General features: G+C 35.9%; 1 protein-coding gene across 1 annotated transcript in view; it reads right to left on the bottom strand.

The window, feature by feature from the left end:
* LRP6 (LDL receptor related protein 6) overlaps positions 1-27545 on the bottom strand; it is a 125886-nt gene that overhangs the window by 85356 nt on the left and 12985 nt on the right. Inside the window, exon 2 of the mRNA XM_016197462.2 lies at positions 20927-21320. Within this exon, the coding sequence (XP_016052948.1) occupies positions 20927-21320 (394 nt within the window). The remainder of the gene's footprint in view (positions 1-20926; positions 21321-27545) is intronic.

The following is a 27545-nucleotide window of genomic DNA, read 5'->3' as shown; positions in this document are numbered from 1 at the left end:
AGAGCATACCTATAAATTCTAATATGCAGAAAAAGTGAAGTCATTATATGGCAACTTAAAGCAAAATGAAGATGAAGTATCTAAAGCTGGAGAATTTAATGCCAACAAAGGATGGTTTGATAATATTTTTTTTGTTTGATAATTTTAGAAAGAAGTTTGGCTTAAAAAATGTCAACATAACAGAAGAAGCAGTTTCTGCCAATCAAGAGGCAGCAGACAAGTTCCTAGATGCCATTAAGAAAATTATTGAGGAGAAAGGATATCTGCCTGAACAGGTTTTTAATGCAGACAAAAGTACCCTATTACTGGGGGGGGGAGGGGGGGGGATATGATGCTACAAAAAACATTTATTAGTAAGAAAGAGAAGCGAGCACCAGGATTTAAGACGGAAGGGATAGGCTAACTATACTGTTTTGTGCAAATGCAGTCAGGTTTATAGCCACAACTGCCCTTATCTATAAAGTTCCTAACCTCTGAGCCTTGAAGGAAACAGATAAACACCAGCTGCCAGTCTTTTGATTATACAAGAAGGCTTAGACAATAAAAACTCTTGCTCCGGACTGGTTTCATGTATGCTTTGTCCCTGAAGTCAGGAAGTACCTTAACAGTAAAAGACTGCTTTAAAGTTCTTTTGATACTGGACAATACCCTGGCCACCTAGAACCCTGTGAGTTCAACACCAAAGGCATCAACAAAGTGCTCTACTTGTCCACCAACACAATTCAACCTCTACATCATAAGGGCTTTTAGGGCTCATTTCACACAGTACTCTATGGAAAGAGTTGTCAACGCTATGGAAGAGAACCCAGATAGAGAGATCACCATGCAAGTCTGGAAGGATTACACCACTGAAGATGCCATCGTTATTATAGAAAAAGCTGTGAAAGACATCAAGCCTGAAACAATAAATTCCTGCTGGAGAAAACAGTGTCCAGATGTTGTGCATGACTTCACAGTATTCACAACAGAGAAAATCAAGGAAATCATGAAAGAGACTGTGGATCTGGCAAAGAAAAAAAAGGAGAAAAAGGGGGGGAAAAGGGTGGGTGGGTGGTGGTGGTGAAGGGTTTCAAGATTTGGACCTTGGAAAAATTCAAGAGCTAACAGACACCACACCAGAGGAATTCACAGAAGATGACTTGGTGAAGATGAGCGCTTCCAAACCAGTGCCAGATTAAGAGACAACGTAGAAGCAGCAGTGCCAGGAAACAAACTGACATTAGACAATCTGGCAGAAAGATTCTGATTATTCAAGATTGCTTCTTTTGACTGCTTTTCTGAAATGGACCCTTCTATAACATGGGCACTGAAACTAAAGCAAATGGTGGAAAGACTGGTACCGTACAGGAACATTTTTAAGAAAATGCAAAAATGTCAGACAGAAATTATGACATCTTTTCGTAGGGTTATACGGAGTGTGCGTTCCTCTCCTGTTGCCCCTTCTACCTCTCCCACCTCTTCTACCCCTGAAACAGCAATACCACCCCCTCTTCTTCCCCTCCTCCTCAGCCTACTCAGTGTGAAGACGATAAGGGTGAAGACCTTTATGATGACCCACTTCCACACAAATAGTAAATAATCATCATGCCGCACAGTCAATAAACTTACCTATCTGCCAGTTTCCACAGGAGGGTAGGAGCCTTCCATAAGTATCAGTTAACCAACCTGGATGGTTTTACATGGACCAATCTCCCTTTCCAGCTTTTTGTAATTTATCACTCCCCTGACTCCACTCATCCTCCTATTCCCTCATTCTCCTTTAAAACACTGAGTCATCTCTATTCAAATCAAAGTGAGGTCCATTCATACTGGGCTCTTTTCCATGTTGCAGTAATATATTACTGATTAAAATCTTTCCTTACCATTTAAATTAAGGTTCAACATTTGTCAAAATTCATTAACACCATACGCTAAAAAGGGCGAATTTTATGGTATAGATGATGACACCTCAAAGAAAGAAAAACAAACTTTTGTAAACAGTAACAAAAAGTTTCTGAACAATCAGCAATAATTCACCTCGTTAGTAGGTAAAAATAAAAAAAAAGATCATCTGAAATGTTGAAAAGTTATGACTAAAACCAATTCTAGAATTGTGTTTCTATCAACTAAATGCATACACCTTTTCTCTAATAGTAATATGCAAATAATGGCCAGGGGATCAAGTCTGACTTACGTATGGCTCCATGAGTTAAGAATAATTTTTACATTTTTTTAAAAATATTTTTATGGATTTCAGAGAGAGGAAGGGAAGGAGAGAGCAGCTTTGATCAGCTGCCTCCTGCTAGCCTCCTACTGGAGATCAAGCCTGAAACCCGAGCATGTGCCCTGACCTCCAGGTTCATGGGTCGACATTCAACCACTGAGTCACACTGGCCTGGCAATTTTGACACTTTTAAAGCGTAGTTAAAAAAGAAAAAGAATGGAGGGGCCTGGAGAGTATCATGCTAAGCGAAATAAGCCAGTCAAAGACAAGTATCACAAGATCTCACTCATATGTGGACTCTAATGAACAAAATAAACTGATAAAATAGATACAGAGACACAGAAGCATGGAACGGACTGACTAATCTCAAAGGGAAGGCAGGGGTGGGGGTTGGGTTGGAGGTGGGGGTGGGGATGGGGATGGGGATGGGAAGAGATTAACCAAAGAACTTATATGCATATATGCGTAACCCACAGACACAGAAAATAATGCAGTGAAGACCTGGGAGGGGGCTCAGTGGGGAAAAAAGTGGGACATCTGTAATACATTCGACAAGAAAGATTAAAAAAATAAAGTGATAAGAGATTTTTAAAAAGAAAAAGAAAAAAGTTAACATGCAACAGAGACTGTACATGGCCCATAAAGATTAAAATATTTACTGTATGGGCCTTTATAGAAAACATTTGCCCACCCCTTGCTCTAAAGTCTTACTACAAAATGTGGTCCATGGACAACCAACAGCCTCAGCAAAATGTCAGGCTCCATCCTAGAACTACTAAATTAGAACCTGCATTGTAACAAGAGAATAAAACCAAAGTACTATCTTTCCTTATAGATGTGTCTTTGTAACATCAGAAAACACACAGTAAATACGTAGTAACAGAAGTACTATACACACTCTAGAAAACACTAAACAGTATTTCTAGGATAAATCTATAACACACTTGGCAAATTGCTCCTAGATTAATTCAGAAAAACCATCAATTAAATCTCAATTACACTGTGACTATTGCTGAACCCAAAATTACAGCTGACACAATCCAACACCAAGATAAAATACTTTAAACCATTCTTCCAGAGAGTGTGGTAAGCATTTAAGCCATTCACTAAGCATAATAAAAATTATAACGGTGTTCCCAAGTTTTTAAGAATATTTCCCTAATTATTTTATCAAAACCCTTCATTTCATCCAAAGAAAAAAATAGGATCTGAATTTTCCCAAACCTTTATATGCATGTTATAGTCATTAATCTCAGCCTCCCAGAATGACTTGGAAATGGCCATTCTACAAGTCCTGCCACAAACTAAGTGTTTAACTGAAAATTAGATACAAGTATTAGCTATGCTGAAAAACTGTTGCTATGATTCCGAAGCTTGGGAATGAGAGAGGACAGAGCATATATTTAACAATAATTTAAATAAAATTACAAAGTATACTGCAAAGTATAAGCATTACTCCATGATCAAAGGATTCATATTTGTTTATATCAATACAAATCTCCCTCATATCAAACGTCATTAAACAATAGGATTGGTAGTACACAGGGGTTTGGGCTTAGGACTCTTCCCCATTCTGTGAGATGTGACAGATTCTATAATACTTTTTAAAGCAAATGCTGAAAATATTAATTATAATATACTTTTCTACTACCCCTACCTTTATTACAAAAAACTGTGTATTAATTCCAGGGCTAAAATGTTTATTTTTTATTGTTTTGAGGTTAATGAACTAAACTCATTTAAACTGTATACTGTATCTATATTAGATTAAACGTGAGTTCATACTGATATCTCTAATTCTAAACCACTATTACATGGGTCATTCTAGCCTCAAACAACAAGTTGCTTATCTGTAACTTCCTACTCCACAGTGAGAAAGTTGGTTCACACCACCTACTGTTTATTTAACTGTTTAATTCTAATATAGAATCAGAATGGTTAACTATACTTATGGGAAACAACACTATCAACTAGAGCATACTGCTTATGTGAAGATCCTTTTCCTTTAGTCTCATAAGTTCCATGCATTTCCAAAGTTAACTTTGGCTCAGCACTTTTCATTCCCGACTTTCTTCAATGAGATTTTTCATACATTTCTAATACAATTAGAATGTTTTCTGTCTGTCTCAGTCTGCATTCCATCTTGGGGTCCTCCAATCTCTTAATTTTTTTAATTGATTTTTTTAGAGAAAGGAAAGGAGAGAGGGAAAGAGAAACTTTGATGTGAGAGAGAAACATCGATGTGAGAGAGAAACTTCGATGTGAGAAAGAAATTTCGATGTGAGAGAGAAACTTCAATCTTTTGCCTCCCGTAACCCCCAGACCAGGGATGGAACCCACAGCCTGGGTATCTGCCCTGACTGGGAATCAAACCTACAACCCTTCAGTGCATGGAATGATGGTCCAACCAATTGAGCCACACCAGCGAGGGCCCTAATTTTTTTTTTAACTTGCACACATTAAGGTTCACTTTCTGCTGTAAAGTTACATTGATGATTCTGACACATGTACACTACTTTTTTTTTAATGATGCTTCTCATCTTCTATATATAAAACATCTTACAAACAATTTTACCACTCATTCTTCAGGTAAATACTATGCATTTCCAAAGTCTCCTTCAGTCTACATGTTTGTAGGCTTATCTCCATGTAGAGTTCACTTTTTTACAATCTCATTTTAGAAAACTTTGCTTTCAGATTACTAACAGTTGTCTTATTAGATTAGGCTTCAAAGGAAAAATGTTAGTTATGTAAAAAAAAAACAGATTTCAGACCTTATTTCACAACCAAGCTCAAAGAGCTTCACTTACACTTCTATCATTAATACACTAATAAAAGCTTTAAAAGACAGTTATGAATTTATTTTACTGCTTTCACTTATACTTTGGTCTTCCCTTGTATAAACTGAGACGATACCAATTCACTTAGCTCACTCTCACTGTACGGGGTTTTAAACAAAATCAGTCTTGTCTAAACAGTATCTGTTTGCTGTAAATAGTTTATTATAATAAATAACAGTATTATTAGATCCAATACCAATGGTTCAGGAAACAAGACTAAGTCTGGGGAATATAAGAAAGATACAGGAATATACAGATTCTGTTCCCTGGATGCCTGCCTCAATCCAAATTAAAACCTCTGAATATGCATGGAACTCATCTATCAAAATTAAGATTCTTGACTATATATACTATTTGAGACCTTTCTAGTTAATAAATATCATATGATTCTTTACCCATTCTCATGTATTCAGATCTTCAATGCAAAAAAGCAAAGACCTGACTTCCAAATTTCCAGTTCGGCATGTAAGAAGCTACAAATCTTCACTCCACCCTAACAACAAGCAAAAACCTGAACAAACTGAAAAATCAACAATTATTCTTGGATCCATCAGAGAAATAAGGTCACAGAGCAAATTGCTGCCCCCCAAAATTGGAGAGACAGACAGGAAGATACAGAGAATCACAACTTACCAGAGCAGAAACCCATAAGCAGAAACTTCTGTAGGAACCGGTACCAGGGTAGGAAAATCTAAACTGTAATTGACAAACTGCCGGAGGATTAGTATGTAGACAAATCTAAAAGCTAAAATAAAAACTCTAGAAGGAATTAGTCATGAGGGGGCACTCACACTTTTCTGAGTTTTACATCGAGGAATGCTACCAGATCCTCAAAGTGAAGATCAAATAAAAATCCTCTCATGCTTCCAGCAGGGGGATGGAAAGGTAACCATTTTGAAATACATCAGAGTATTCTATTCTTCTTAACAAGGCCTGCCCCCTAGACAAAACTATTTTACCCGAACCTAACAGGCTTGAGGGAAGGGAAATACCCAAGTCCAGCCCCCTCTAGCCATCTTGTCCTACCTAAGGGGGTGGAAAGAACTGAGAAGCAACCCTGGCCAGGTGGCTTAGTTGGCTGGAGCCACCAGTTGGTACGTTGTCCCGAACACCAAAAAGGTTGGAGATTTGGTTCCTAGTCAGGTCACATACCTAGATTGTGGGTTTGATCCCCGGTTGGGGGAGTACAGGAGGAAACCAATCAATGTCTCTGTCTCCCCACCCCCTATCCTTTCTTCTCTCTGAAAATCAATAAACATATCCTCACATGAGGATTAAAAAAAACAAAAAACTGAGAAGCATTTGTGAACCTCACAGCCCAGGAGCACAGACAGGCTAAGAGACTAAGACCTATAATAAAACTATAGAATGCTTCTGCTCTCCCAACACCTCAACACATTACTAAAGGCCTACTTACCACTGTTCCTCTTACCCAATATATCATGTCCAGCTTTCAACAAAAAATTACAAGACATACTAAAGGAAAAAGAAGTTTGAAGAGCCCAACCAGTGTTGAGCATCAACCTATGCACCAGGAGGTCCTGGTTCAACTCCTGGTCAGGGCACATGCCCAGGTTGCAGGCTTGATCCCCAGCAGGGGGCGTGCAGGAGGCAGCTGATTGATGTTTCTATCTCTCTCTCCCTCTCCCTTTCGCTCCCACTAAAATCAATTAAAAAATATATTAACAACAACAACCAAAAAAAAGTTCGAAGAGACAAAGCAGCATCAGAGCCAACTCAGCTATGTCAGGGATGGTGGAATTAACAGACCAGAAATTTAAAACAACCACGATTAATGTGCCAAGGACTCTAATGAAAAACATGTAAGAACAGATCAGTAATATAACCAGAGAGATGGAAATTCTAAGAAAAAACAAAAAAGAAATGCTAGAGATTAAAAATGCTTAACAGGCCCGTCCAGCCGTGGCTCAGTGGTTGAGCGTCGACCTAGGATCCAGGTGATCGGGGTTCGATTCCTGGTCAGGGCACATGCTGAGGCTGCCGGCTCGATCCCCAGTCGGGGGCATGCAGGAGGCGGCCGATCAATGACTCTCTCATCATTGGTGTTTCTGTCTCTCTATCTCCCTCTGCTTTCCTCTCTCTGAAATCAATAAAGATATATTTAAAAAAAAAAGTGCTTAACAGATTTGATGCCTTCAATGGGCTCATAAGTAGACGGGATACAGCTGAGGAAAGAATCTTGAAACTTCTGGATACGTTCATAGAAACTTCCAAACTAAAAAGCAAAGAGAAAAAGACTAGGAGGGAAAAAATGGAACAGAATATCCAAGAACTATGGGACTACAAAAGGTATAACATATATGTATGTAATGGGAGCACCAGAAGGAAAGGAGAAAGCAATATTTGCAGCAATAATGTCTTAGAATTTGTCCAAAAATAATGTTACACACTAAACCACAGATCCAAGAAGCTCAGAGAACAGCAAGCAACATAAATACAAAAAAAAAAAAAAAAAAAAAAGAGGAGGAGGGGACTCTACAAGTAGGCATATCGCATTCAAACTCCAGAAAATAAAAATAAAGAAAATAAATCTTGAAGGAAAAAAAAATCCACAGAAGGAAAAAACACCTTAGGAACAAGGATAAGAATTATATCTAACTCCTCCTCAGAAACCATACAAGAAGAGATGGGAGTGAAATTTTTTCCTTTCCAAGGAAGGAAAAAATCTACCAACCTACAATTCTGTACCCTACAAAATTATCCGTTGAAAGTGAACAAGAGATAAAAATCTTCTCAGATGAATAAAAATTGAAGGAAATGTATTGTCTATAAACCTTCCTTGCAAGAAAAAATGTTATTCAGAGTGAAGGAAAATGAAACAAGAAACTCAGATCGACATTAAAGCAAGCAAGAGCATTAGAGAAGGAATAGTGAATGCAAAACAAAACCTTTTATTTTTCTTATTCTTAATTGATATAACAGATAAGTTTGTTTAAAATAACAATAGCAACAATGTATTTCGTAACAGCTTATATATGAATTAAACAAATGATAGCAGTGATAAAAGGGACAAAAGGGAAAAATAAAGAATATTTTGCCCCACTCAATTTTGCTGTGAATATAAAACTGCTCTAAAAAAATAAAGTCTATTAAAAAAAAAAAAAAAAGGCTTTTTTGCTTCAGTTGGCTATTCTACAAAGCCTGGCACTCGTTTTTAGTGATCAGTAAAATTGGTACCAAAATCCTCACTTGGCACATTTCCCCAAAAGCAGCTAAATCATGTATCCAAAGAAAGGAATGAGAAGCAGAGCCTGAAAAAGATAAATGATATCCTGATATGTTACAAGTGAGTGTCTCAGTCAGTGCCATAACCTGACAGCAGAAGGGTTTGGGTCTTCTCCGCAGCCACCACAGTATATTTTTCCCTAGGCTTCAGACACAGAATCTGCTTTACAAGACTCTGTCCTTCTCCAGGGTGAAGAGCCAGGAGAAAAACATTCATGGCATTCAGGGATGCAGCACTGAAGCTGATCCAAAAGGAGCGAAGTGATGCTGGAGAACTATGGCAGCTGATCTCATTGGGAATTTCGTTTTGGAAAACCCAAACTCATCATTCAACATGAGGGGAGAAGACAAACCCTGGAGAGAGGAAAGAAAACATCCACTGGAATTCACCCTCCAAAATCAGACAAAGTATCCTCTGTATCCACAGTAGCTACAGAGAATTTATTCTGTATCTTGAGTTATGATTATCTGAAGAATTTATTTGGGCCAGGTAAGGGGACAAAAGTAAGTTACAATCTTTTCACACTGTCATATGAATACCAATTTATATCCCTTAGTATAAGTGCAGTGCAAGACAAGACTAGCATGCTCTGTCCTCAAATATGTGTAATCCAGACATGGCACAAACATACAATATCTATATAAATGGGACAGACTCTAGGTACTAAAAAAAATTAAAGGTTTATTCTATGTATCAGAAAGAATATGTGAACTAAAAAAATTCCAAGTTTACAAAAGAGCTTTTAAAATTCCCAGTAAACCTTTTGAACTTCTCAATTTTTAACATCAATCTATTACACATAATTTTTTAAACTGGATCCTTTAGGAGTTTTTGTTTTTCATTTTTCAAAATTATTCTGTGACTTGAAAATTTTCAGCAGCTTTACACAACTAGAGTAGAGCTGCCAACAGAAAGCATCATGTCAATGTCAAATAAATCATCAAGAGTTATATCTACATTGGAGAGATGAGGAAAGGCCATTTCCATCACATACATATATATATATATCAGATATAGAGACTCTCACTGTAACTGTTAAACTGGGTAAGAAAATCTGAAGAAATCAGGTTGCTACAGTAAAGTGCACCTGCTTAAAAAAAAAAGCTTGAATAACATAAAGGTGTCAGATTTAATAAGGTGCAATATTTAGAGGCTGCTACTTTTAAGACAGAGTTAATCTTTAAAGGGGGTGTGGGCACTAGCCAATGACAGAAAGTATAAACTTTTTTTTAAAAGATCAACTAGCAGAACAGAAAACATTAAACTGCTACTAGCAGAACAGAGACTTCAGGATGGAAAAAAAATAAATAAATTCCTGAGGAAAAAAATTCTCTAGATTTTCTGCCAGGATATGACATAAACATTTTATATTATTAAAATGACAGGCTTGAAACCCACCCCCTGCCCCCACCCTATAGCCCAGCTACCTAAAAATTAGACTAAGGTAAACTCTTTGACTACATCATTTTATTTTGGACTCTTTCCAAAAATAATAATAATAATAATAATAATGATAATTGGGGCACACATATTAAGGAGTAGGTTTGGTTGGCTTAGTTGTTTTGTTTTTGTTTGAGCAGTTAACCTAACTTAGAAACTTTGGTTACTTAAAAGTACTTAATAAAGTGACTAAATTCAACTATCTGTGTACTATATTCCGCAAAGTTGGTTTCTTTTTTCTACCAGCATCATACTTTTTTAAAAGCCAATTCTAGTATCCTTTAGGAAATGCAAGTGTTTGGTAAATAACTTCATGGCTTCTCAAAAGCCAGGCTACAGATTATCATAGAAAAGAAATCTCTCTTCAGCAACAATTATTACTAACTCTCCAATTATGTAGTCTATTTGGAGCCTAATTTACTTTGGCTTCAATGGGTTCTATTTTGACTTTGAATTAAGAGAAGATAAAATATCTACTTGATGCTGAAAAATTAAATATATGTGGTTACAGCTCTACTTTACAATAGTATGCACATCTGCTCTTCATCTAAAATCATGAAAACCAGAACCAGATTGTTATATGCTGTTCACTAATTTTCATACATATAATTTTACTGATGTATCTGGCCTGATATCCATTTGCAATGCCTTCTGGAAAATAATTTTTAAATAAAGTGAATAGAAGATAGGCCTCATTTTAATTAGGAATTAAAAGTAAGTTAAAAAAAAACCAATAAGTTTTCAAGATGTTAAAATTTCTTATGCCAGAAAAGTAAAAATATCTCAACTGACAGTCAGATTAGATATTAGCCATTTTATGCAAATTTATTATAATCCAAAGCATTTAATTTCTACAATTAGGTACGAATAAAATAACAGTTTCCAAAATATTCACAAACCCCTAATCTAATATGTATACTCAATCTGAATCCAATTTCCCCTAACAAAAATATTCAGAAAAATTCAGTTTCAATAAATCTAAATTGAAGGGATAACTTTTCACCCTTTACAAGATGTAATTAGACACAAAGGTGGCCAATTAAGACAACATTTAGAATTGAGTCATAAAAACTAAGTCAACCAAATCTATACCAAATCATAAATCACTCAATAATCCTTGAAATTATTTATATAATCCTATAATTTAAAGAAGTCATTAATACACAAACTTGTAAGTATGAATAATACCCAACTATCATGCACATAAATCCCCAATAAGAAAAGGTAATATTTAAAAACATAAAAGTTAGACTTTCTATTTCTGGTAATTTGGTAACAAGATACCCAGAAACCCCTCCTTTTACAAAACACCTAGAGAACCACTGGTTAGTCTTTTTATTTGATTGCTATGGCCTGAGTGTCTCTCCTCAAAATTCATATGTTGAAATGACAGCATTAGGATGTGGGGCTTTGGGGAGGTGCTCAGTTAAGAGGAGGGCCCTCATGAATGGGATTAGTACTTTTAAAAAGAGGCTCCAGAGAGACCCATAGGCCCTTTTACCAGGTGAGGACACAATAAGACACCACTTATGAACCAGAAAGAGGGCCCTCACCAGAAGGGGGACAGTGGTGGCACCTTGATATCAGACTTTCCAGACGCCGAAACTATGGGCAATTAATTTCTGTTATAAGCTACTCAGGCTGTGGAATTTTGTTATAGCAGCCCAAGTGGACTAAGACATACATATATACAAAATAAAAATATATAAATACTCCTTTAAACGTGGAGCTAAGGTATCATGAAAGTAGGGGAATTCTCAGGAAGTAAAAAGCAGTACACCTATGCTACAGCAACCCTATAGGATTTTCACATCTCAGAAGTTGAGGGATTTCTATTTCAGCGGTAAAGCAGGGAAGAAGTTAAGGCCTTGGCACGTAAAAAGCACTATGTTATAAGTAACATTCTTTCACAAAGCACAGACCTTCACAGAACAAGGAAGTAGAAAAATCTGCCACTGGCTGAGGGAGGCAAAGCAGCTTTTCTGCCTTGGTCTAGGTTCTGAAAAGGTGGAGAAAATCACCGAAGACTTTGTAACCACTTAAGTTTAGAGTTTAAATTTATTCTATCTACATAGTACATGAACTCCTAAATCCAAAATAAATATAAAAAGTGATCTCTGCTTGAAGAGGGTGATAACACACGTGTACACATTTGTCAAAACTTCACACTTAAGGTCTGCACATTTTACTGTATATAAATTACACTTCAATTTATAAATTAAAAATGTGGTCCCTAGAAACACCTCTAGGATGGGTGGCAAAAGCAAACCAAAATCCTTCTGGAGAACTATTCCCCCCCCCCCCATGAAGCCACTCAGGATTCTCACAGACAATCCCTTGAAAGATCAGCTCATAATCCAAAACTAGAAAACACCTAAGGAAATAGTATGCCTTAAGCAAGAATCAGCAAATATAACAAATAGCAGAAATGGATTTCTAAGAACTTCAGACAACTGAACAATCTGATAGAGAGGGTATTTAACATGATTAAAACACATAAAAGGTGAAATACATCCTTGGACAGTGTGGCTCAGTTGGCTGAGCATCGTCCTGTGAACCAAAAGGTCGCCAGTTCAATTACCAGTCAGGGCACATGCCCAGGTTTCGGGTTCGGTCCTTGGTCAGGGAGAATATGGGAGCCAACCGATCAATGTTTCTCTCTCTCCCTCTCCCTTTCTCTCTAGAAAAAAAAAAAATCAGTAAGAACCTATTTTTTAAAAACACATGAAATACAGTATATGAGATAAGACATAAGACAGGAACAGACGTCCTTAATGAAATAATATAAGAAATGATCCTCAATGGATGCTAAAATTGCAATCAATAAACAAGGAACTAAATATTGTCATGGTACAAGAATCATCCCACAAATTATTTGAAGGATATAAGAGGAAAAGCTCAGTTTTATAATAAAGATAACCAGCTTTCACTATCTGAACCTAATGAACAACCTGAGCATCACTACCAGTAGACATTACATACTTTCTGATGTGATGAATACAAAGTACTCAGTACTACCTATGAAGCATTCATGCCCAAATGTTGAATTTGTCTCTAACCAAGTCTTGTATTGGAAGACTTCTACAAGAAACATAAAAGCATAAAAGTAAGTCAAACATCACACAGATCTCTTAGAAAATTCAAAATCTAGAACATTCTATAGGGCAAGTAGAATCTTTTCAGTAAGTCAAAAGGATGAGAAAGAAAAAAAGGTAGGGGGACTGTTCTAGAGACACTTAAAAGGTATAACCAAAGGCAACTTGTACACCTTGTGTTTGTGTGTTTTAATTGATTTGGGGAGGGGGGGAGAAGGGAGGGTCGAAGGGGGACGGGGAGAGAGAGAGAGAGAGAGAAATAATGATTTGTTGTTCCATTTATTGATGTATTCATTGGCTGATTCTTGTGCCCTGACCAGGGATCAAAGCTGCAACTTTGGAGCTATAACCAACTGAGCTACCAACTTTAGCCCTTTTAAAAAGGGCTAATCCTTGTTTTAAATAATGATTCAAACATACCAACTATAAAAGGCCAATTCTGAGACTACTGTAGATATATGAATATGTGCTGAGTAATTTTTTTTATTAAAGAATTATTCATTTGGGGGTGTATGGAAGATGACTGTACTGTGGTTATGGGGGGAATGTCTATTTTTTTAGAGATGCAAAATGAAGTATTCACAAATGAAATGTCACTGTGTAGTTTGCTTTAAAATACCTCAGCTAATGAAAGAGACCAAATGTCTAAAACAAGAGTGGTTAAATAAACCATGGTACATCCACACAATGGAATACTATGTAGTCACAAACACAAAAAAGAATAAAGATCTCTAAAATGATATGCAATGATATTCAGGATGTACTGTTAATTAAAAATTTAAATGCCAAAGAGCATCTTTACTATGTTACCTTTTCATGTAAGGAAAAGGGAATACAAGAAAATATATATGTGTATCAGCTCGTTTGTGCAAAAAGGAATTCAAGATAAAACCAAAAATTAATGAAATTAAGATACCTATAGAAGGTAAGTGGGAACAGGCTGGAAAGAAAGGAGAAATGGGACTAGGGTAGAAGAGATGGGAAGGAAGTAAACTACTCTTGAGTATAATGTTTTTATTTCTAGCTCTTAGAAATATGGCAGTTATTTCTCATAACCACAAAATAAACTGATAATTAAAATCAACCAGGACATAGGGGGATATTCAAAATGGACTACATTAAGTAATAAATGCATTACAAAAGAATAACAACAGCCACACTGCAATGAGTGGGAAAGAAAAGAAGTTACCTAAATAAATTTAGAAGACAGTATTTTGACTCTACTGGAAGTACTTTCATACTATTGAATTCTAAACAGTAAATTTGTTTCTCACAAGAATATAGGTTAGCAATTCTGAAATCCCCAAAATTGAGCAAGAAAGAAAATATACTGTGGCCCTGGCTGGGTGGCTCAGTTAGTTGGAGAGTTGTCCTGTACACCAAAAGGTTGCGGGATCGATTCCCAGTCAGAGCACACACCTAGGTTGTGGGTTCGATCCCGGTTGCAGCATGTACAGGAGGCAGCCAGTCTATGTTTCTCTCTCACATCAATGTTTCTCTCTCTCTCTCTCCCCTCCTCCCTCCTCTCTCTCTAAAATCAAAGAAAACATATCCGCGGGTGAGAATTTAAAAAAAAAGAAAGAAAATATATGGTAGATAATAAGAATCAGTTTCTCACTACCATAGAATGGAATAACAAAAAAGGAAAGAAAGAAGACTATAATGGAAGTTTGTGGTGGTGGACTGGAATTAGAGATTTGAGATGAACTCATGTTTTTTTAACATGCAGATATCGACAAAAACACATATAACTATATGTGTATATATGTGTATTTCCTAACTGCCCACTGAGAGGGCTTAAAAGGAAAGAAAACTCAGCAGTAAACACACCTAGCTTCCAGATCTTAGTTTCTAAATACCACTTGATTCCAAGGGTGAGGCAATAAAAGGACAGATAAGTCTGGAACATCTTGTGCTGCCAGACAGTAAAATGAGGGACTGTCAAAAGGATATAGGAACAAATTTGAAGGCACTCCCAATGGCCAACACCTGGGACATTGAGCAAGAAACAGTAATGGATTATAACCTATAGAATAAAGTAAATGCCCATGAGTACACACTAACATAATTAATGGAATAAATAAATATTTATTTAGGGGAGAGAGGACAGTTCCTCCTTAAGGCAGAATTCTAACTAATAATGCATATAGGAAGAAAGAATAGAACTAGAAAAATCACCATTTGGCAAACACCACACTAACAGCTGTTGCAGGTAAAAACCTTCAAAGAATGCTAATATTAGTGGGTAAAAGCATGATGAGAAACAGGATAATTGCATAGCTTTGAATACTTATTACAAGGAAAAAAATGGTAAATGCTGTTAAAAAAATGAAAACAAAAATCCTGGTAAACAACACCATAAACAAGTGATGAAATGTAACCTCACCAGTATCCACATCATGTACCTACTGATATGCCCTAAGAAGAGCAAAACATCATTTCTGTGCTATTCTTGCCAAAAATGTATAACCTTAATCTAATCATAAGAAAACATCAGACAAATCCAAATTGGGGGACATTCTACAAAATGACAGGCCAGTAATCTTCAAAAGGTCAAGGTTATAAAGACAAAGACTGCTAAAATATTCCAGATTAGAAAAGACTAAGGAGGTAACAAAATGCAATATGGGATTCTAGACCAGAAAAAGGACACTAGTGGAAAAATTGGAAAATTCAAATATGGTCTACAGATTTATTAGTAGTATTATTATCAACATTAATTTTCTGGTCTAGATAACTGTTCTATGGTTATATAAAATATTAATACTATGGAAAGCTGGGTGAAGGTTATACAAGAACTTTATATTATTTTTAAAACTTTTTTATAAGTCTAAAATTACTGATACACTATTCTCTATTTTTATGTAGGTTGACATTTTCTCATAAATCTTTTAAATGAGCATAAATAACTTCTAGAGAAGCAAAATACACTCAATAATATTAAAAACTCAACTGATTCATTATCAATTATAAAATTAGGCACAGCTAAAGAAAGAATAGTTATATGGAAGGCAGGTACAAAAATTAACCAGAAAGTAACTGAGAGAGATAAATAGATGATATAAAAGCAAGATTAAGAGGTTCGGAGCAGAAAATCAGACAAGCCATCATACATCAAACAATCATTCCAAAGGAGACTAAAAAATATGAGAGAAAGTAAGAGATAATGGATAATAATTTCTAGAATTAACAAATAACAATAATAATTAGACTTCTAGAAACATGAGTTATAAGCACGGTAAATTAAAATATAGCCACATCTAGACACAGGGTAGGCAAAGCTAAAAAATATCAGGTTAAGGAATGCTTAAGGGCTGCTTTTAAACAACCAGGGAGAAAAAACAAAAACAAAAATAAACCTTACAAAGCAACAATAATTAGAAAATAGCCGACTTATTAAAACAATTAAAGTCATAATACCGTCAAAGGGCTGAGTAAAAATGACTATCACCTATAATTCTATAATCTATTAATTATCATTTTAAGAATAAGGGCAAATAAATACATTTTCAGATGAAGACCATGGGTTTACCATTATCTGCTGAAAGAAATATTAAAGAATATACTTCAAGCAGAAGGAAACTGAACCCAAATGGATTAAGTGCAAAAAGCAATAGCAAAATAAGAAATTAGTATAGTGAGTAAATCTAGAAACACAGAACTTATAAAATCTTCCTTAAAATAAAGCTACAATGTTGCATTTTTAAAATATTTGCAAAAACAAAACAACAAAACAAAACATAGCTTCAGCAAGATACTTTTCATGAAGAACAAAGCACCACACATGGAATCAGAAAATCTCAACTAAGAATCTATCTGGCTTTCTCTTATCTTGTCTTGGACAAAGGCCTTAGTTTCTTCAGTCAAAAAGTGAAAGCATTTAACTAGAAGATCTATAACATTCTGAACCAGTTCTGGATTTTATGCATAGAAAATAGGGTTCCTCAATTACCAGGACATCTTTCAAAACAGAACTAGATGTGACATAAATAAGTTCCAGTGAGTGAGTATATTTTTATAAAATATGATCTTAATAACTTCTGTTGAAAAAAGTAAAAATCTTAATTATGTTCTAAATAAACAATTATAATCATAAATGCCCATGCTAAAATTTACATTTGCTTAGACAGCGCTTTCTTCCCTAATAATAAAAACTAATAGGATTATAAAAGAAAATATGAAGTCCAGTCACTCAAAAAATATTTATTGAACACCTATTATGTATTTTCTAAAACACCTAAAAGTATTTTCTACACTGGTATATCCCAGGTGACTAAAATACCAGTATAGAAAATACTTTTGCCCAGCCAGGCATGGCTCAGCGGTTGAGCATCAACCTAGGATCCAGGAGATCGGGGTTCGATTCCCGTTCAGGGCACATTCCCAGGTTGTGGGCTAGGCAGCCAATCAATGACTCTCTCATCATTGATGTTTCTATCTCTCTCTCTCTCCCCCTCCTTTCCTCTCTCTGAAATCAATAAAGACATGTTTTTTTAAAAAAAAGAAAATACTTTTAAGCATACTGAAGATATGACAATTATACACAACATACACGTAATTGATAGGGAAATTATAAACCATTCTTTTCCCATTACTTTAGTTCTACAAGGATTTTTAAAGTAGAACTTCTAGTGTTGTTAATATTATTCCTAACAACAATAAAAATGTATTTTTAAAATATACAGTTGACCCTTGAATAATACGGGTTTGAACTGCACAAGTCCACTTATACAAGGGTTTTTCTCAATAAATACTGTAAATATATTTTCTCTTCCTTATGATTTTCTTAACATTTTCTTTTCTCTAGCTTACTTTATTGTAAGAATACAGAATATATAAAATGTGTTCACTGACTGGTTATGTTATCAGTAAGGCTTCCCATCAACAGCAGGATATTAGTAGTTAGGTTTTGGGGGAGTCAAAAGTCACATGTGCATATTTGTTTGCATGAGGGTGAGGGGTTGCACCCCTAATCCCTGCATTGTTCAAGGGTCAACTGTACATCATTCAAAGCTGTTTAGTGGGAATTCACTTCTGACTGAATCACTACAACTGAACTCAAAAAAATATCCAAAATGATCTGGAATATGAACAGATCCTTAAAAAACAAAAAACCCTTGGGACTGCTTTATTTGTACCTGAAACAGCAGGTCCTCAACATCACTAAGATCACTACTGTGGAACAGACTAAGGAACTCTATCATTAGGAGCAGTCATAATGTCAGGAATAAAGTAAGGATACTGCTTTCTGTAACTATGGTTGCTCATTTCTGGAACAATTTATATACACATTTTCCTGTTCCTTATTCTGAATTGTACACTGCCAGTCACTCAAAAGAAAAAAAAAAATCTCAGACTAATAGAGGCCAAATTTAGGGAGGGAAATAAAAATCATCCTTCAGTCTAGGCTAAGTGGACTGATTATACAAAGAACTCCATACATCCAAAAGCACACAGATGTCTGCACTAGTTCCCAGGGCTCAAAACAATACTAGTCATTCAATAGCTTTCCTTTTACATAAGCTGCTGTGAGAAAGCTCAGTCAGCTCTTCTGAACCTCATAACCCAGGATCCTGGAACTCTAATAAAGCCTACATTTTTCCTCAGCACTGTTTTCATGTACTTTCTCGGGAAAGAAAACTTCATTTTTTCCAAAAAGTAAATCTGGAAATCATTTCTTCTGTTTGATAAGTGATGTACTCAATCTAAAATTACTTTTCCATTAAAACCACAATCCTTAACAGAAAGCTAAGATCAACATGAAAGACTGTTTGATAGAATATATTTTTAAATGCATGAGTTTAAAATATAATTTTAAATACACTTCATCATGCTAATTATCAAATGTATACCATTTGGCTGCATTTTGTTTCCAGTTGCATAATTTTAAAAATAGCCATATGACACAAAATAACTTCCCAAAAATTAAAATAATAATAATAATAATAGAATTGGTGGAGTGGGGGGAATTTACACACACACACACAAACACACACACACTCACTCACTCAACACTAACCACGGGCATCAAAAACATAGTTATTCTTCAAGGGACATCCCTTAGAAGCTTAATACTACTACTTTCTACCTTCACGGCATATTAGTGATTCTTCCAGTTCCTTCATCAGCTGAGTCTCTGGCAAAGTCTTGCCTTCAATTCTGGGAAGTATCATGGATAAATTAAAGCCACAGAAAGTCTAATGTGTTTTCAATCATATGGCAAACTTACTTCTTAAGACATTTATCAGACCTGCCATCCAGAAGTAGAGCTTATTAGTTTTAGGGAACAAAATGATAGTGATTCATTTCCTAATTAAATTATTAGATCCTGAATAGTCAAGAGCTGTCTATAAATTCAGTTTCCTTGAATATGTACTATCATGTAACCATTATCACATATAGAAATTATCAAATGCTGCTCCAGAATTGTGGTAATCGAGCTATTTTATCCACCCATCTTCCTTAAGAGCTCTGTGGCTCCTCTAATTCCTTTAACACTCTTCCCCTCTACATATACATACTACATAATGCAAATAAACATATTTCAAAGAAGGAAAAGTTCTCTCTGTCCCAAATTTTCTGTCCTTAAAGCTATTACCCCACTTTCTCCAACAGGAATACAAAAAGCAGAGCTCTGAACATATTAACCATTTAACAGATATTTAGGTGAATTTCCATCATCACCATTACAGTTATGACTAAATATGTCAAAAAAGAAAAAAGAACTATTTATCTTTTCATCAAAATATTACTCCCCAATGACCACCAAAACTCTGTGTGTCGTACAAAGCAGTAACCTCAAAAACATTTCAATACTACTTGAGACTTACAAACTTTGCTGGCAAAAAACAGATACCATTCCTCAAAACTATCTTGCAAGTTCTCAACCAAATTTGTCAATCAGTACAACTCACTGCACATCCAACAGCTGTGACCACCTCCTTGGGACACTCAACTCTTTTCCCTACCACAAGAGTCACTATCATCTTTTTTGATGCCTTATTAAATGACCATCTGACTGTAGCATGTATCTTAATGCCCCTCTAGAAAAATATATAATTTTTATATTATATAAAGCACATATAATATATATTTGTGTTTTCCAGAGTCCCTCATCCTAAAATTTCACTACACTATTGCCCATGTTTTCTTTCATAGTCAAACAAATTTTTTCACTTTCCTATATGGCATCTTCTTTGTCACCAAATAAGGCCTGATATCAAGACAAAGGAGCACTTATAAACCTTTCTTTCATTTCCCCAAGTTTTATTTTATTACATAATATTAATAAACTCTCTTTTATAAATGAGTCAAAGCATTTCAAATATTTGAAAGTAAAAAAAACCAAAATATTGTAAGTTATTTACTGGTTATCTTTACATTTTAATCAGTTATTAACAACTCACTTCAGGTTCACGTTGAGACCATGACAGACTCTAGTATGACAATGTATTCCACAGAGAAATGTCAAGGAATGGTGTATGGGCAGGATTGAAGCACAGTAATAAAGAAGCATGTGGGAACACAATTCACATTCTCTACTGGGATTTACCCATAGCTTTAAGTTTCCCTTCTCATGTGAAAATAAACATTTATAGCAAATATATATTTAGCTAACTAGAAATGAATTGTTTAACAACTTAATTTTTATTTTTCATTCAACACTGCCATTAAATACTTTAAAGTTTAATATAAAAGACACTAGTATTACAAAATGACTGTATATAAAAAAAGTTGTAAGATGAAGATTTTTTTCTATCATCTTGAGCTATCAAATACTACTCTTCTTAAGTCTTCATTCCTTCTTCTTTGCCTTCTAATTTATCCTCTCATAATTACAAAAAATAAATGGAGAAGAAAAACCAAGAACTATATATATGGCTATGCCATAAGTGATATTAGAAACACAAAACTACTGAAACGCCTTACTTTAAGAACACAACATAAATTCCCACATTCAAGTCTACTTGACAAAGAAGCCCAAATAATCTAAAATTTGGTTTCTGCGCTCTGTTTCCTCTTGGGGGTGAGAAGGGTCTATGCGAGTGGAGAGAAACCAGGAAGAAATGCAATATCCTTTGTAACATTACATAAAACTTACCCACTTAAAGGATCTAAGGCAATGGCTCTAGGTTGATCCAACTCTTGCCAAAATAAAACTTTTCGTAAAGATCCATCTAGATTGGAAACTTCAATCCGATTAGTTTCAGAATCTGTCCAGTATAATTTTTCTCCAAGCCAATCACATGCCAGCCCATCAGGAGATAATAATCCAGAAACGACAACATTCTGTTCACTCTCAGTTTTGTTAAACTCTGTTTGTTTAATGGCTTCTTCGCTGACATCACTCCAGTATATCAAGCCATGACCAAACACAAAGTCCACCGCAGCTGCATCCTCCAAGCCTCCAACTACAACTGTAGCATTCTCTTTGCCATTTGTAGCATCAACCAATCGTAAGTCCCGTCTGTTTGCATAAAGCAACAAAGGGGCCGCTAGAACAAAAAAAAAAGAAAAAGATGTAAGTAAATGGAAGTAAATGTATTTGTTCTTATAAATTGAGTTTCAAATCAGCATCAGTGAATAAATACTATAAAAAAAGAAAAGAAAATAGAAGACAGTCTTAAAATCTTTTCACAAACAAAATATTTTTTCAGCATTCTAAATATCAAAAAGTTGGAAGAGAGGGAATTGATCCTACCAGGACAGTCTTTTCTCGTTAAAATAGTCTGTCATAAAATTAAACAGTTTGACCATACCAAGAACTGGCAAAGATATGGAGCCAGTAGAACGCTCATACTCTACTGGAAGGAATGTAAAATGGTGCATCCATCTCAGAAAAACAGTTTGGAAGTTTCTTAAAAGATTAAACATACAGCCCTGGTCTGTGTGTCTCAGTTGGTTGGGCGTCATCCTGTGTACCAAAAGGTAGCTGGTTCAATTCCCAGTCAGGGCACATGCCTAGACTGCGGGCTCAATTCCCAGTACAGGGCGTGCAGGAGGCAGCTGATCAATGTATTGCTCTCACATCCATGTTTCTCTCTCTCTCTCTCCCTCTCCCTTCCTCTCTCTATAGAAATCAATAAAAATATGTATTTTTTAAAAGATGAAACATACAACCTTCAGTGTGATCCAGCCATACCCTGCCTCGGTATTTATTCAAGAGAAATAAAAGCATATGTCAATACCAAAACCTGTACATAAATGATCATAGCAGTTTATTTATAATAACCTAAATCTGGATCAGCTCAAATATCAACAAACGAATGGATGAATAAATTGTGATATATTCATACAATAAAAAGTAATGAACTATTTATACATCTAATATGGGTGAATCTCAAAAAATTAAAAGTAGTCAGATAAAAGAAAAGTATATATTGCATGACTCCATTTATATAAAATTTTAGAAAATTCAAATTATTGTAACAGAAAGCAGATCAGTAGTTATCTGGAGGTCAGAGTAGAAGATGAAGAATGGGAGGCAGGAATTATAAAGGGGCATGAGGAAACTTTTGTGGGTGATGGCTACATTATTTTGACTATGATGATGGTTCCAGAAATGTATACATGTCAAAATGTATTAAATTTTATACTTTACATATGTGTAATTTATTGTATAGCAATTATACCTCAATAAAACTGTTAAATAAATCGTCTGGCAGAGATAGTTGTTAATACAACTATTTTATTCTCTTTTATATTATTAGAATGGCCTCTGAATAAGACCTAATACCAACACTAAATAGTATTTAACTCTGAGAAAGCTGAAGCTACTATTAGGACTGAAGTAGTACAAATTTTATGGTTTGGGTTTTTTTTTAACGTATTTGTTCCAAGCTTCAGACATTTACTTTCCTAGTATCAAAAGTAACTAAAGATCCAGAGCACCACTACCTAACAGAACTTTTTGTGAAGACAAGTGTTCTCTCTACTATGCAATGCAGCAGCAACTGGCCACATGTGACTAGGGAGCACTTGAAGTGTGACTAGTGTGACGAAGAAAAAATTTTAATTTTATTTAATCTTAATTTGTTAAAATTTAAATAGACAAGTGGTCATATAGCACAGGCTGAGGGGAAAAACACAAATGAGGCAGCAAAAATAAGACCAGTCATGATGTAAAAATCCACATGGTCTTCTCTCACAATTACTTACTAAAGGTTTAAAATGTGTCATCCAAAGCCAAGACCAAGTACCATTTAAAAGCAACCACTCCCTTTTTTTTAAGAAATTCATTTCAAAAATTAAGGTGCTAAAAAAAGTGCTGTTTAATTAAGCCAATTTACGGACTATGTCTGCCAAATGGAGCTATGAAGTCTACTAATTACAAACATTAACTTCTCGTCTAAGCTTAAATCCAACCTTCTTAGTCAAAAACAAATGAGCAGATAGCTTTTTTTTAAAGTGAATAAGAGTTCTTTCTGCTTATTTCGTGTATTTACTGCTGCTATTGGCAAATTAGTAAATTTCCCTCACAGATTCACTTTTAATTCATTTCAGGCTTTCATACATCACACTGATTTATCAATCCCTACAGTGTCCACTGCATTATCTTAGAACAGCCCCTCATAATATGGGCCAATTATAAAAATCATAAAAAAGGTTCCTATGAGTTAAGGGTAGAATGCTAAATGCTGCATAGGGCTAAGAAATAGTCCCAGTGCACTTACAACTTAAAATCCAAGAGTGGTAATAATCTAATACTTACTGGGCACCTTTCTTTATGGCACTATTCTCGGAAAACTGTGTGCCAAGTATGTGTACGGAACGAGGTGACAGCTAAATGTCTCATGACTTTCAAGTCAAACATTAACATTGCTACTGAACTCTTTGTCTACAAAATCCAAAGAAACTTTCTGGTCATTTAAGGCCTCCTTCATAGTACAAGAAAAGAAATAAAAATGGTGCGTGCGTGTGTGTAAATTAGCAGTACTGGTTATAATTAAGGATTTCTAAAGAACTGTATGTAAACCTACACATATTGAAAGGAAATCACGGAGTTCATCCTAACTACCCTTCTGATACTTGAATACTTTCTACCATATTGTCACCAATATCTATTCAGCAATATATTAATGGGATATCTAAAAGATATAATTTGATTTGCAATACTGTTTTAATCGACTAAATATACTGGATCCACACATACTTGTCCCTAGTTATAGCATATATGCACTCAATATCTTCCATTCCAAAGAAGTAACCTTCTGATCCTAATACCCAGATAACCCAAATAGCCACCATCAAATAGCCACCATCATTTCTTTAGTGGAACCTACATGGGTACATAGGAATCCTTACTTTCCTTTATTAACTTCCGACCAAACATTTGCTAGCAGCCTTTCTAAACTTGTTCTGCACTCCTGAAGACAACTTTCATGCTCTGAATTGTTCATTCTCAGATCACCTTCTAATATGATCTCAGTGAAGCAGGGAGCAAGGAAAATGTCTTACATCCTCAATATCTTAATTTCAACTTCTCAAAAATCCCTCTATACCCCATCCAATTCTCCATTACCTTGTCCTCAGTCTCAAATGACAAGTTGCTCTTCCTCCTTACTAAGGTTAAAGCAATACTTTTGGTTCAGCCTCCCTACCTCCACTCTGCAACTTTGCTCTATCAATTGTTCGCCATGTCTTGTATCTTTGATGGCTCCTGCCAGGTGCCTGCTATCAAAAAACTGTTTTAATAACCCTAACCTTGCTATCACCAATAAAATAACTTTATTTCTCCTAACCACAAAATCTTAAATATTGGTGTACATTTCATACCACCATCTATTAGCTATTAACTCCCTTCGTCTAACTTCCAATCCACCACTCAAATGAAACTGCTTTCTCCAACTCTTCGTAACCAAATCCAATGGCCTTTTCTCAGTCCTTATTCTTGACCTTTCTGCAGCATTCAATATAGATATGTTGACCATATCCTTACCTATGTAGAGTGTTCTGCTCTTATTATACTATTATTCTTGTTTTACTGGTCATGCTTTGTCTGCCTTTTTGGCTTCAAATCTTCCTCCCACTTCCCAAATATAGGTATCCCCAAGATTCTCTGTTGTTATCCAAATAAGAGAATATAGAAAATTATTCAAGTTCACCAGGTCAACAAACAACTCTATTCAGGTGATTTTCAAATTATCATCTCCAGCCTAACCTTCATTTCTGTACCTATAACTTTTTGTTCGCCATCTCTTCCTGCCATTAAAATTCTTTACCTTTTCCACCCACCCCTGCCAAAAACGAAAAACAAAAAAATCTTCAAAAGTCAATGGTACCACAATTTTCCTAATCTTACTAGCCTGCCTTGGAGTAGTCTTTGACACCTCCCTTCCCCCCAGTCTGCCAAGAATCATGTTGATTCTTCCTTAACCTATCCTCAAATCTGCCTCTTCCATTTTTTAGAACCACTATCCTACTCTAGATCTTTATGTCCTAAACTATCCTAATAGGAAGTGATCTCAACACTCTTCCTTCCCTTTTCTACTTTTAATACTTCAACTTTATCCAACTTAAAAAGCTTTCTAATTTCCTTTACCTAAAATAAAAAGCCTCAATACCTTAGGTTTTCACCAGGTGAATGTGCCTATGACTCTACCTTACTTATTATAGTCTCTGCATCATACAAACTGGTTTTGAACACATCAACTGTGAGCACATCATATTCCATCACCACAATGTATTCATTTTCCTGCCCACTCCATACTTTTCTCTCATTATCCCAGCAAGCAAGTCCGTCAAGGCCAGATTCAAATCTTATCTATTCCAAGAATCTTTCCTAGTACCTCAGCTTTCCTTCTTCAAGCCCTCAGGGTCTTTGCCACTTTTTTGATATTAGCATTTTTTAAAACTGATTTTAGAGAGAGGGAGGGAGAAGGAAAGGGAGAGAGAATGGGACAGGGGTAGATGGGGAGACAGGCAGAAGGGGAGAACGGGAGAGGGAGTGAGAGAAAGAAACATCAATTGCCTCCCACACGTTCCCCAACCAGGGATGGGACCTACAACCTGGGTATGTGTCCTGACCAGGAATCAAACCTGCCACCTTTTGGTGTATGGGACAATGCTCCAACCAACTGAACCACACCAGCCAGGGCAGTATTAGCATTTTTAAAAGTGTACTTCCTATTTTAACTAGGATCTTTACCCCTTGGGAACAGGAGCCATATCTTATAACTCATTTTATCCCCAATCCCTAGAACAGTTCACTGCACAATAGTAATATGGTAAACATATTAACTAATATTTAAAAGAAGTTTTCCATAACCTGATCTAAAAATATACTTATCATAAACCCAAAAGGATTTTACATTAAGTACTTGCCAAATGCTCACAAATGCCCATTACTTACCCACTAAATTGGCTTGACCCCTAAACTTTATCTAGTGCTAAGCTTAAACAAGGCAATGAAGAACTCTTTAATACTTTAAATTATTTCAATATGTTTTTATTGATTTTAGAGAGAGAGGAAGGGAGAGAAGGAGAAGGAGAGATAAACATTTATGTCAGAGAGAAACATCAATCGGCTGCCTCCCGCATGCACCCCAACCAGAGATGAAACCCGCAGCCTGGGCATGTGCCCTGACTGGGATTAAAACCAGCAAGCTTTGCGTGCACAGGACAATGCTCAACCAACTGAGCTACACTAGCCAGGGTGCAAATGAAGAATCTTAATCTTCTCGTAAGGACTCATTCTGAGTGAGCATCAGCTGACCACAGAAAAAGACATCTCCTGTTAAAATGCCTGTCATGTCATCTGCTACCCCTCACCTGCTTGTCCCACTCTGCGACAAAGATCCTGCTGGCACTCTTCACTTCTACTATAAGAGAAAAAGCTTTTTTGTGTTTGATTTTGAAATACCTGCGTATCTCATGGTCAGAGCATTCTCCCTATTGAAATAGTCTTTTTGAATGAAGTCTCTTTCCTAAGTAAAGATTTATTTTTATTTGGCATCCGTATGGTGACGTGACTTGGATGAGGATTGGACTTCACCTATGGACCCTTGCCATCCCCACCTCAATAATGTCAATCAGTCATTTAAACTCCTCTCCTGTTCAGAGGAGGGATCTTTCCTTGAGTTCAACTCTTAAAACAGTGCTCCATCTTGTCTATTGCAACAGGGTAAGGAATTACTCTGATATTTTCAAGCAAAGAAAATTTTTCTTTGGGTCTTTGAAGAGAATCACACCCTGACTCAAGTGAGAATATGCCCAGCTCTTCTATGAGGCCTCTTATTTTCCCTTGACTCCTCACAGGGGAATACTCTTTCCCAGTCTCTATAAATTCATATGTCTGATTTAATTACCTAATCCCACAGGTAACGCTCACTCCACGGGCAGCCTCCCTCTTCTTCTTCCACTGACTGCACACTTCACCATTACAGAACTACTTCAAGTTCAGTATCTTCAAAAAATGGCAAATTTTTTCTAAAGACAATTGAGAACGTCAATATCCTCCTTGGGAAAACATAGGAGTTCCCCAAACTGGCTCACCTAAAACCACACCTTTCCCATCACCCCCTGCTCTCCCTTCCATCCTTTTTACCACCCCCAGCCTTCCCTTCAGCTCTCGTGAATTCTTAATCTATCCTTTAAACCCCAGCTGCCACACTCCCTCCACCCACCCGTCAGACCTTTCCCTTCTCATTCCAACCCTTCATCTCCCTGTAGTCACTCGAGCTTTAAGGATCCCTTCTCCCAACTAGGAACTCACGAGGGGC

This window comes from Miniopterus natalensis, chromosome 2 (genome assembly GCF_054644295.1).
Source record: "Miniopterus natalensis isolate mMinNat1 chromosome 2, mMinNat1.hap1, whole genome shotgun sequence".
NCBI lineage: Eukaryota > Metazoa > Chordata > Mammalia > Chiroptera > Miniopteridae > Miniopterus > Miniopterus natalensis.
The sequence above is the reverse complement of the archived record's forward strand: the minus strand, read 5'-3'. Positions and strand labels throughout refer to the sequence as shown.